At 36.8% G+C, this 13,441-nt stretch overlaps 1 protein-coding gene across 1 annotated transcript in view; it reads right to left on the reverse strand.

Moving 5' to 3' along the window:
- Positions 1-6,994: 6,994 nt before the first annotated feature.
- ANOS1 (anosmin 1) overlaps positions 6,995-13,441 on the reverse strand; it is a 132,933-nt gene continuing 126,486 nt past the window's right edge. The window contains exons 13-14 of the mRNA XM_054271968.1: positions 13,184-13,325; positions 6,995-12,491 (exon numbers count right to left, since the gene is read on the reverse strand). Of these exons, the coding sequence (XP_054127943.1) occupies positions 12,433-12,491; positions 13,184-13,325 (201 nt within the window). The 3' untranslated portion in view covers positions 6,995-12,432. The remainder of the gene's footprint in view (positions 12,492-13,183; positions 13,326-13,441) is intronic.

A 13,441-nucleotide genomic window follows, 5' to 3' on the forward strand; every position in this document is an offset into this window, starting at 1 on the left:
TCAAGGCAGGTTCCCTAGCGCTGTATTTTCTCAACTAATATAAAGTACTTCCCAAATACTTTGAGTCCATTAGATATTCATCATCCCGCTTCCGCATTAGTCTTCAGCTTGCCTTTTCTGAGCAAACTATATCTGTCAATTATTAATGCTGCAATACATGCCAAACACCCAAGAAATTTTTAATCAACTAAATGTAATTTACAGCAAAATGCTGCCCATGCAATAAGGCCTCTGCTTCCTCCTAGTTAATCCCTACACTATCAAATATATTTGTTAACCAACCCATCATTCTCTTTTTTGTCCCTTCTCTGACCTTAAGGTAAATGTTGCTTTATTTACCAATATTTAGAATTTTTTTTACGGGCAGAATAGCTCTTACCAATCTGGTGAGTTTTGTGAACCTGTCTCAATAAATCAGTAAACTAGAGAGAGGTGCAGTTCTTCTTTGTATCACAGGGTTTATGGAACATTATTCCATGGCCAAGGCAGCCGACATCCTGCTGGCAGCACCATCTGTTCACAGACATATTTATCTTCATGTCACATCTGTCCCTAAGACTTGACCTTTGATCAGCAGAATTAACAAAAAAGCCACCTGAGCTCTTGACCCCTTCACCTCCCCATTCCACATCCTTACAGTAGCTCCTAATCTGTGTAAACCCATTCCCAGGACTGTTATAAACACCCACATGGAACACAAGCAAGAAGGAGTGTCCAGAGGGCTGGAGGAGTCTTGGCAATATTTCAGTATCACCAAGGATTTGGGTTCCTCACAGTGAACATCTCCTACAATGTCAAGCCACATCAACAGTTGGGCCACATTGTCAGGCTCATCACCACTGCCATTGGCAAATCCTGTAATCTCACAATAAAAGTGGTGTTACTTGGTGCTCCTCATTCAACCTAATCTTTTACATTCTAACTTCATGAGAATTTCACATTCTTCTCTTCCAACCTCTCTCTCTCCATTTCTCTCACTCTTTTAAAACTATAATTTTTCTATTTACAGGGGAAAAAAGATCAAAAACAAATATTGATTGTCAATAAACCAGAAGGTAAATTAAACTGAAAAAAAAAAACCAGAACAAAATGCAAAATGTAACCTCATGTTTTCTCTCTTTAGAAGAGTCTAGTACTATTTAAAGTATATATGACTGCTAATTCCAGTGATTATTTCACCAATGACAAATAAAAGCACTGTAGAATAAAAGGATCCAAACTCATCTATCCTTAGGGGGTAAGAGGTTGACGGGAAGATAAAAGTCTTTAGGTCTTTAGTTAGAATCCTTTGCTTTAGGAAAACCTCTGGTTGAATTCCTGAAATATCTCCTGAAATAGACTCTATTAAAAAGTCCAAGCTTACAGTGAAATTAACTATACACATGGAGTGCAGTCCATAGACAGCGTCATCCTTCAGAAGCATTTTAAAGGAAACCTAGTATAACATCAAGTCAATCTTTTTGTGACATACTGATTAGCTGCTGTGAAGATGTTTCTTTTCTTAATTCTAGCATAAAAGTTTGTTGATGTATAAACAAGAAATTGAAAATTTTGCAACTGAGGTGTACATGATTGTATTTTGTAATTGGAATTTTACTTGCAGCTACTAATTGCACTTTGTCTTAAATGAGTAATGAAGAAGCATCACTGTCCAATCCAGGAAAAGTTCAAGATATCCAATTAAATAATAGGGGAACAGCAGTCAAGAAAAAGAAAAGGAAGCTCCCTAAAGAAACAAGGAACCCATAAAAATGCTCTCTAGAAGAGTGGACTTCCCATGGCAGAATTATGGCTCTCAGGGGTAAGGCAGAAGACAGCAGAGATGACAGAGGTTCAGACAACAGAAGCTGTCAACATCCAGGATGTGCCAAAGAAAAGTCAGAAGGATTGTCTCTCAAAAAGAAAGAATTAGAAAAATCACCAAATTAAGGGTAAGTGGTTCACAGAACCAAGGATCTGTTTTCAAAGTCAACAATGATAAGCAGGTTTCGTTTGTTGGTTTCAAATCTGGCAGTGCTACTATTAAATTTAAAATGGATTTAAGGGCAGAGGTGACTGTGATTTGTAAAGAGACTCTGCAAGAGATGCTCCCTGGAAGCAGATGGAGGAGTTACAGACAGTGCTCAGTAGCCCTGGGGACACAGGATCTGCCTTGTTCAGTGCAAAGCCTACCTCAGTGACACAGGGCAGGCCTGTGCCTTCAGCATACTCAGCACTAATAGGATTCCAGACACCAAAACCCTTAACTAAATCACAGTCATTGAGGAGATTAAAAGCAATTGGGAAAAGCTTGGCCTAAATCTGGAAATAATGGCCTAAAATCATGAAAGGGACCTTTTTTCATGCCTTTTGCTTATTCATATTTGCCATTCTTTCTGCTCATCTGGCTGAAGAACATGGAAACACCAAAGCAGCAGTCATTACTAAGCTGACAGTGTAGTGGACCCCTCAGAGATGATGTCAGTCATCACTCAGCTAAGCCATGTTAACAGCATTAAAATGTGTTAACAGTAATAAAATGTTGGTAAATAGCTGCAGTATTCCAAAATGTCCAACCTCACTGAAATGCTGCAACCAAATGCTTAAATGCTTCCAAACATTGTACAGTTGTTTTCCTCATTCCCATGATACATTAGAAACATTTTTCACAGACTGACAGTATAGATTTGCAGAAATGTTCTCTCCAAGTTTCTGACAGATTTTGTCACTTCATTCTTTATATATTTCCATAATTTTCTGATGTCTAAGTAATATGTTAAAGAAAAATAAGGTTCTTTGAATCATATTTTTTCACTTTTTACCTCATTAAAATACTTCTTGCTTCCCTTGAAGTCATTTTAATATAGGTTTCTTCCTACAGTGACTTCAGAAATTATCTTTTCTCAAGATGTGGATCTGTTCATTTAAAAGACAGCTAAGTATTCCATGGGAATATATGCTTATTCCATATGTATACTATCAGAGAGTGTACTATAATAATGATGGCATGTTGACATAGACCAGAATCAGCTTTCTTTGTTCTTTGCAGAGTGCTGTCCCCTGTCAGTGGCACAATTATTGTATTTGTGGGCAGCCTGGCTATACCTTGAGCAGTCCAAATGCACAGCAAAGAAGTGTGCAGGGAGACCAAAATTCACACCTGTCTTCCTTTGACTTCAGTCCCATTTAGTACGCCAGCCACGGTGACACTCTGCACTGAGGTCCCAGAGTTGCAGCTCTGCATCTGCAGATGCCTGGGCCAACGGCAAACAGCTATTTCAATGAAACTTCAACAAACCAAAGTTCCATGGCAGAAGGCCTGCATGGATTCCAGCACGGTGGGATTTGTGCCAGTCTTCCTTGCATTGTGTCCACCCTCCCTCTCACCGAGTCTCCTCAGAAAGACACTGGGGCTGTGGGGGGGGTTCCTCTCTGCCCTTGCTGTGGACACACTCTGCTCCAACAGCAGGGGCACCTCCCTGTGACCAGGATGGCTTTACAACCTCTCTGCTCCTTTTGTCAAGGCTGTGCTCATGCAGTCATTGCACCTCTCCCAGCCAGCCTTAGTGGGCACCTCTGTGCTCAGTCTTTCTCCCCTTCTCATTCTATAGCTCTGCAGCAGGACAAGTGGCCTTTCCACAGCATTTCCACTGAAGGCACTCCTTTCTTTCTGCTCCCAGACAGCCATCCCCAGCCTCCCTAATATCCCCAAGCTTGGGGACACCTGTGACACAGGCACAGCCAGCTAGGGGCCCAGCACACTCTTGCTGTCATTATATTGCAAAGGTTCCATATTGTTGTCTCCTTATTGCAAGAGTTTCATACCTCCTTGATGTTTCTTGCAGGCAACTCCTCTAGGCACTGACTCTTCCTTCTCACAGCAGTCAACCAACTCCAGTTCCCCCTCAGCTAACCAATCCACTCTTTTATAACACTCTTCTTTATTGGCTACAGCTGTGGCCTGTTAAAGTCAGGCCTGCTCCTAACCTCTAATAATTGGCTTAGCTGCAACTCCTTATGGGTAAGATTACTTTCTATGCTACCTTTATTTTCTTATATTCTATCCCCCTACACACTCTGCCACAGCAACCTGACCCACTCCCCTCAGCTGAGCTGTCCTGGGCCCTCAGCGGTCTCCTCAGAAGCTCCTACCCTGCCAAGAGAAATGTGCTACCTGACCAAGGAGTACAAAATTTTGGTAGCTGCAGTTCCTCAAATAGGCATATAAAAGAAGCAACACAAATGGGCCATTGCCATCGTCAGTTTAATGTTGAAAAACATTGAATGGTCAAAATGAAACTCATTCAATATGGTCAAATACCACATGAATCCTCATTCACACAGTTTTGCAAATTAAGCAACCAGTAAATTCTCTAGAAATATGGCTGATCAAGTTCTCATTTCTCAAGATTTGAGAGATAACTAATGTCTGACAAAATAAAAATATGTTGAGAAGTTGCAGGTTTCATTTTCTTTTAGCTTTGCATTCCCAGGGACAGTGTGCAAAGGGTTTAATCACAAACATACTGAAAATAAAAGAATGTATAAGCTTTTTCTTTAAAAGAATTTTCTTTTATTTCTTTGTAATGACAGGCCCAATTGATGTTGTTTATGCCACTTTTTTTTTCAATACAATTTCCTTGATATTTAAGATGTCACTGCTTGCCTTACTGTTGTTTCACAAGTAATTAATGAGAGGATGTGGAATCCCCATTCTTATTTCTAAAACATGAAAGGACGAGGCTCTGAACAACCCATCACCTGTGACAGAGATATGCTAGAGATTTTGAGGTTAGCTGAGATAAAAGAACAAGTCTCCTAGATAAAGTCTGGAGCTATGAAGACACCAATTATGTTGTTTGACTCCTAGTTTCCCAACGACTGTATATACAATTCTGAAATTTTTTTTTTCACATGTTTTACAAAGTTACTAACAAATGTTACAAAATCACCTACAAAATAAATAGGGGATCACCTTAGGATTTTATCAAAGTTTTTCAGATGAACTGGGATCCATTTTACTCAGTGTGACATATTTAGTTAACCTGAACATAAATTATTCTTAATGGCATTTATCAATGCAAATATGAGTTACATCTATGCATTCATTTGATATTTAGGTATATGTGCTCACCACAGTTTCTTGTGGCCAGCATAGCTGATGTGTAGAAAGATCGATTTTCTATTCTACAAACAAAACTATATTGTGTACATAATAATTTAAATGAGATACAGCTGCAAATATTCTTTATATTGAAGAACAAATAATACATTGCTGACAAGGAACCTTTTACTGAAATCTGCTATAAATACATTATATATATTATCTTAATGGGTTTATGTTCTATTGGAAAGGTATCATAAACCTGAATTTTTACAGCATTAAGCAGTGAAGAGAAACATGCTTGCAGTGTGCCATGTAGGACTAAGAATAGTAACAGAGGCAAGTCCTTCACAACAAAAGTAATGCACACAGATCCACTATAGAGCAAAACTAAAATCCACTTCAAGTTCAGGTTAAAAGGCAAGAGAAATTAACACCATCTTCAGACAATTAAAAAAATACAGGGTTCATTCACTGGTGTAAATCTTCTGTAAGCCCCTGGTGACTCAGTCACTCATGAAGCACTTTCACCAATTAAATGCTGTCCTTTGTGACAAGAGGTATTCCCCCCAAAGCACAGGAAAAATGTGCATGCATCTTCTTTGTCTACAGTATGATTCAATAAGCACCAAGCAAAAATAATAGTTGTCAGTAACTGCTCTGAGAGGACAACTAGCACTTACCAGATTATTTTTTTCTTGCAAATTCCTGTTTCATGGTTAGTCTAGCAGATCTTGAGGCGCATTCACGGAAAATCTGAAATATTTACATTTCAAGCAAGTATTGTAGCACGTCTCAGAAAAGAAATTTAAAATATTAATTTGAATGTTTGCAGATGACTACAAATACTGGAATTAATACTAGAAATTGGATGTTGGCAAAGAAATTAATACATCAGGTGAGCAGAATCTTTCTGTACCACCGATGCTCTTCTGTTCCCAGTGCCTCCTGTACCTTTCACTTACAAAAAATGACAGCATGGAAATTCCAGCTCATCACTCTTCATCTACTCACAACTGTGCAGTCTGAGCCATTTAAATCAGGCAGTATTTTCAAAATAAAATATAAAATTTTGACAAAAATGTTGACTAATCATTACTAATCAACCAACTCAGAGTTACTGTGAAAGACAGAAAATTTTGAACTACTGCACACATATTAATGCTGAACAGCTTGTGCAAAAGACAAGCAAGCTCTATTTGCTGTATAAATACATTTGCACACAAATATAAAGGGATATTTGTGTGCAGCATATTTGCCTAACTCCCCTGAAAAATGGCAGTCCACTGCTTCCAAAGTTGATTTTCCATTGAGAAGAAACAGACCTGCTGAATGCAGCTCATTATTAAGTAACATGAATAAATCACCAGCACAGGTAAGGAACTGGGTACAGAAGGCATTCATAAATTCTTTAGTTGCTGTGCCTCACAGCACTCAGTAAATGCTTATAGCAAGGTGTGTATTAAATATTCATCTGCACTCCTGCCAGCACCTTGAGCAGGAGCAAGAAGGAAATTAAGCACAATGCAAAGGGGACACAGCAATTCACTGCTTGCACACTGGCTCTGTTTCAAAGCTCTCATTCTCACTGCTCTCCCTGGTCCTTCCTTACCCTCCAGGTGCTGCACTGCCACCGAGGGCTGCAGCCACTGTTTTGGCCCAAGGCCTTCCTCAAGGAGGCTGGCATAGATTCAGAAAATGTCAATACAACACCTATAATCAGAAAATAGAAATGTGGAGGATTGGTTTTGTACTGGAACAAGCTTTCATTGTGTTAATTTATTTTATGAAATGGCATCTTTTGAGTGTATTCTGGTTTTAGGTGCACAAAAGCTAGGTTGTACGACCCCCAAAATGATGAATACTGTTCTATATGTAGTAAATTTGCTTTATTTCATATGCTTTATTTAATCCAGTCATTGTGTCCTTTATTCCAATGTAGAATAAAATATTTCTTTGAGGACATGGAAAGAGAAAATTAATTGCTATTCTGAATTACAATGTATAGAACAACTCAACCATTTATTTTGACAACTTACCCATTCACCTATTCAGGTGATATAGCATTCTTATCTGGCTTTACTGAACCACAACAGCAAATATTAAAGAAATAGTCCCACTTGCAGAGAAATTTAACAATAGGGGTGTTTCTAAATATTGTTCATTTATGTAAGAAGAAAATCAAAACTAGAAATGCAAGCAGTTATTCTAATGAGATAGAAATACCAGAAAATTTTGGAAGTTTTCATCAAGTTAACAAAAAATAAATGTTTAGTAGGTAAGTCAAGAGGTACTCAAAGGTGCATGTCCAAACTAAGGATATTGCACCTGAGAATAACAGTGCATTTATGAGAATTTGAAACAGTTAAATATTTGTACCAAGATAGATATTTATATTTGTTAAAAATACAAAATTTAAACCATGGGATACTGCACTTTAGAAGAGAAAACACTCCAAATCTAGTGCATACGCAGACTCACGAGTTTCAGTCATGAAAATCTTGGCTTGCAGGATCAAGCCACTGGCAAAGATCCAGCAACTTAATTAATTTAAGTTAGCATAACAAAAGGATCAACAAATCTTCACTATGAACTATCCAGTTAGGCTAGAGAAAGGGCAAGCTCTTATGCATGACTTTTTACTTCTACTATTGGTTTAAATGTAAATGACTCAAATAGTATTTCATTTTATTTTCACAATATTTTGAAGACTATATAAAGAAAACAAAATGTTGTAGTAAAGAGAAGGTAAAATGACTTCAGACACAATGAAATGTAGATGAAGCAGAGGTACTTGGTATGACACTGATTTTTCTTAGATGGCTCTATCTCTTCAACTGAAGAAAAGCAAAATTCTAAATTCTGTATGGAGGAGATAATGTAGCAATATTTTGATGTAGGATAGTTTATTACATAAACAGTATGTACAAATTCTAAACATGAAAATAGTGAGTAAAAGAAATCAGACTCTATTTACATTTGTATTTTTTTACAAAATGTTTTTACAAGTGTATATTTTTTCTCTAAATAACAGGACAAACACATAAGACCAATCTTTTTGTATTACATACATAAATAAATATTGACTTTAAATGACTGTTATAGGAACATAATTTCTACAGCCAATTTGGGTAACAGAGAAGCATTTGTTACCTTTACTACAATATAATTAAGTAAAAAGGAAAAAATTTACATATAGAGCTCTGTTAATTACTTTGTAAATAGTACCTTACTAATATATCAGTAGAGGTAATACAGTCATTATATTTCATGCCCACAACTGAACAATGAGTTTTGGCATGCAAACCCACATATAATCATCAACATCTGCAGGTATCCATTTACATTTTTTTAAATAAAGGGTTTTTTTAATCATTGAAAACTACATGCAACAGATTATTAGTAGAATATTCCTGGTTAAAATGCACAAGTTTTGCATAACATTATTTTTAGTAATTGATGTTCACAGGTACTGATCAAAAGGGTAGGAACATACTTGGCACATAGTATAAGAAAATGAATTAATAAATAAGTCAATATCACTATGACATTTACATATACACAAAAATAAAATTTTTTATGGTGTTTTACACAGAATTTAGAACTGTCTGGTTCCCCCACTTTGTTTTAAAAGGCCCTGATTTAACACATTATTCAAACAAACAAACTCTGACATCCATGCTTGATGCTTGATTTGAAGCATCACTAAAGCTCGTTCTTTACTGCACAGGTTTATTTCCATGCCACTGATTTCCTTTGTGCCAACCTTCCTGAATCAGGACCTGCTTATTGGTAACTCTCCCTGACTGCAACTGGGAGTATAGAGATGAAAGTATTGTAAAAAAAATTGACTCCGTGTTAAGGTTTCTGTACATTTCTGCTAATAACAATTAGCAGAATTGCCAAATTCCCACTCACGTTAGAAATGACTTTGTGTGTGACCATGCCAAATATCAGTGTCAGTATCAGCATTGCCACACCAGGTCCTCAGCTCCTTCTGAAGCCCTAAGTTGAGGATGTTCAGCATTTAAAGAATCAGACTTACTTATTGTCTGTGTGCTATATTCTTAATGAATATTCAAGTTGGTGCACATGGATGATACAGCACAAGTTCTGTCTTATTTTCTCCTGCTCTATAAACAACTCAAAAATGGTCAAAAAAAAAAAAAGATATAACAAGAACAAACCATTTTTTTCTTACACAAAAATCATCAGTGAACAAAAAAATCACTTCACAAAGCAGTTAGCAAAAATAGCACAATCTTATAATTCTCCTTTAAGAAATAAAGATAAACAAAATGCATCCTGAATTCAATTGACAAATCCATCCGAATTGTGCACAGTAAATAATACATTAGTGTAAAGGTGCAGAGTATCTTAAAATATCCCAATATCTCTAATATCCTCCCAATATTAACTCTGAATTACACAACATCATTAGAGAAAATAAATCTATAACTAGGGAATTAAGTAGCAAATTGCAACTCTATTGCTGAATTAAATGTTTAATGTGGCTTAGTCTAGTAAATTAGGACAATACCCTGTGTGATTCAGCAAACAAAGCTTTAGAATTAGGCACTAAAAACTTCAAATCTGTAGTGCTAATTTGAAAAAATAATTAGAAAATCACTCACAGCTGGAAATTTAACATCCATCCATGAGCTTTGTTGACTTTGTATTTTTCATTTTTGATTTGGAGGGTGATTTAAAAGGTGAGTTGATAAGATCATTTGTAGAAGGAAAAAAATAATTTACATCTTAGTGGACTCAGTATAATACACTTGATCACTAGACTTCTACTTTCAGCTTTTGGTTTTGATCAATCTAGTTCAGAAAGGGAAACCTCTCAGTCTTCTTAAAAGTACTGTTACTTTGAACAGAAGAATGTCTCAGAGAGAATGGCACCAGCAAACAGAAACCATTTTGATTCTTCACAGAAGGATGATTTCATGAGGACTCAGGGCTCCTAATTTACTGCTTATCTCCAGTGAATTGGCATCATTGTACCAAAGAGCAACATCTATTCTTTACAGTGCCACTATGAATGAAATGTAATTTCATTAACACAAGTCAGTGTCAATTTGATCCAGCACAAGTAGAACAGACTGTGATTGAAGGGTTTGCACAGAATTCTTCAGAGAAGACTGAGGTAATTACTTTCCCTGATCCTGCTGATCCAGCAAACACTACAAAGATCACTTCTAGACTTATCTATGCCCTGTGCAATCCAAATGTGAAAGCAGTGCTGCACACCAGTCCAATGCAAATTTTGTTTTCTTTGTAAAAACGTACACTGAAACACTCTCATCCTGACAAAAAAATATCTCAGACTCTCGCATTCTAAGAAAACTGAAAATAAACCTTTATACTACAGATTTTTGGAATAAGAACTCATCTGCTAATTTGCTAATGCATTTTGGAAAATAGAGGAAGGAATTCAAAGCACCATAACCTTTAATATATTTTAACCTATTGGTAAAAGCCTTTGCAAACCATGTAGCAATAGGAAAAGTCTGGGAAAATCCTTGGCCACTAAGTGAGAGACCAAGAGTGACCAATATCTAAAAACACAGCAACCAAAATAGAAAAGTATGCAAAAGAGCCCTTTAAAACTGAAGGTAAAATTGTAAAAAAATTGTAATGAGCAAGTGATCAGAAATTAATGCAGATTCCTTCCCCTCTGTGGTATAAAAGCTGTAAACTTCAGTACAGACAAACTGAATATTTCATGAACATTCTATGATAAACACAGCTCTGATCCTCAGTTTCAGATAGGTATTTCTTCATATTTGCTTTTTCACAAAACAGTTTGTCATCAAGACAAGGGAAATACATGTACCACTAATGTCCAAGCTCCTCTTATTGAATATCTCAGAAAAATATGAAGCACAGACGAGTCTCTATCATCTGCTGGTAGGAATAGTGGCCACTTTGTCCAGTTGGAGTCAAGTTTTGAGGTACATTAGTCTGATGTGATGATTCAAGGGGCAATGGAAATGGTGCCAAAGAATTCAGGAGCACTTTGAACATCTTGAACATTAAGAGCTGATTATGAGTATTTGTATGGATGTTTATTGGCAGATACTTTCCACCCTCTCAATAATAAATCCAAGCAGTTTCTGTTTACTGTTGAGACATGTGTCTCTGTGTGACAAATTATTCTAGACAGTTTATATTGCACAATAAGGCAATATGAATTCCCTTATGGTTAAAAAGGGCACCCTTCTGTCTAAATTTGAGTAATGAATTCAAATAAACTATAAGCCAATGTTTTCCAGATGCCAGAATATTGTCACATAATTCTTTCTGTAAGCAGAACAGCAAAATAGAGCCAATACATCCATCCTTCTGTTCTAAAGATCCACAGGGAAAAGAAATATGTGCATCAAAATTCAAAGCCAAAAAGTAGCTACTATAATAACAAATGTGCCCCATAATTTCAGTTTCTAAAACTTTAATGGTAACTATTCAGATTTTTAACTAGAAAATTGGTGTTTGTATTCAAGATAATGTTATACTTTGAAATATTATGTATCAAAAAATTGTAAGTAAGATGTTTAAAGTTATTCTTCCAGAACCTATTAATTCACTGCATTCATTGCCATAAGTTTTAAACAATTCTATTAATTGTCATTTGTTTCTCTACAATGGTGTTTCTACCCTGTATATCCTTTAACTATTAACTGTATTAATAGAAGATCTACATGACAGAACATTACCACTTTAGACCAGATGGGTAATACATATGTATCCTCCATGGTGACACTACAATTATTAAAAACTGGGTATTTCAAGGTTTCTGCTACTGTAATCTATTTTACTTATGTGCTCATTTCAGACAAATTGAGATATTCTTTAATAGCAAAACACACTAATCTTAAATTGGTGACAGACAGGGCTTTAAGTAAAAATTGATAATTTAAATCCATTAATGAGAACATCTTTAAAAAGTATGTATACATCACAGGACCTTGCAAATAGTAATATTGAATTCAAGAGGAGAAAAAGCTTTATACGCTGCACCGTTTTAAGCTACTTTAAACACAATATGAAAACATTATAATGAACAGTATAATGAATATTTTCTCCCAGGTGTTGAGTTGGATGTGGTCATCAGTTTGTTGAATAGTGCTGGTACCGAAATGATACTTGCTGTATGATTCATCCTGGTCATGGTGCAAACATTATTCTTCATGTCTAAACTACAGAGAAGTAGATACAGATCCTACAGGATGTTAGCTTCCATTGGAAAACTGGGTTCACTGCTCCAAGAGATGTGCTGTTACCCAGCCCTCATTTGGGAGCTCAGTTTTTTCCTCTCAGTTATTTGTATTATCATCTGAAACAGTTTAATATTTCTCTGGGGATGGCTTGTAGTGATGTGGATGATGCTGCTTCAGATGAGGTCCTAAACAAAAGAACAGGAAATTATGCACATATCAAACCCTGTATATGTAATGCCAACATTTATCCATACTGAAAAGGCTTTGTGAGACCTTCAGCTTTCAATCCTTCAGCTTTTAAGTGCTAAGTCTGTGCTGGCAACTATGTGTATGTTCAGTCCAGGCAACTTTAGTAGGCCTTTAAAAGGACAAAAATATTCAAGCAGACAGATTTTGAACTAATTGTATTTTTTACTTGGCTTTGCAACACTGACCTGTATTTTTCAGAAACACATGAAGTGCTGGAAATGGCAATTAAGAGGTTTGCCTTGCTTTAGAAATATATTTAAGCTCTAGCTATGCTGGACTGAGCAAACCCAGAAAAATCTTATCTTGAAAGCTATGCAATCCTCCAGGCTGCCCCTGGAGGACAGACCAACTCTGAATCCCAAGGGCTATAGGCATAGGCCAAAGATCTGTGGCTGCAACAAATGGCAAATGTTAGACCACAGAAACTGAGTGAGAGAAAGACCTGATTTGCTGATGGACAGTCATCAAGGGAAAAAAAAGCCAGTATTTTCACTCAGCTTAAGTTTATGGAATGCCACTGGAATCCACAAAAGCTCTAAGGCTTGAGAAAGGTTTCCACTCTTTACATGTGGAAGGCTGAAATTCTGTAACCTGTCATGAGCATGTTTTAGAGGAGGTCAGTGCTTACTGTGGGGTGCAAACGGAGGAAGGTCGGGCGTGCGGAAGGATTTGATCGTGGCTGGCCCTTCCCCGCCAGTCGTCAGCACCTGAACTTCCAAGCGGTACAGCATGGAGGGCCTCAGGTTGGGCACGGTGAGGATGTAGTGATCCTGGAAATAAACACATCACTTCAATTCTGAGACCATTGGGAAATAAAACATAGCTGCTCTGCTCACACACACCAGTGGTTTAAACAGGTACTATCACTGTCAGCAGCCACAAATTA

This window comes from Melozone crissalis, unplaced genomic scaffold (genome assembly GCF_028551555.1).
Source record: "Melozone crissalis strain CALT ecotype California unplaced genomic scaffold, PUWL_Pcris_2 ptg000013l_1, whole genome shotgun sequence".
Taxonomy (NCBI): Eukaryota; Metazoa; Chordata; class Aves; order Passeriformes; family Passerellidae; genus Melozone; species Melozone crissalis.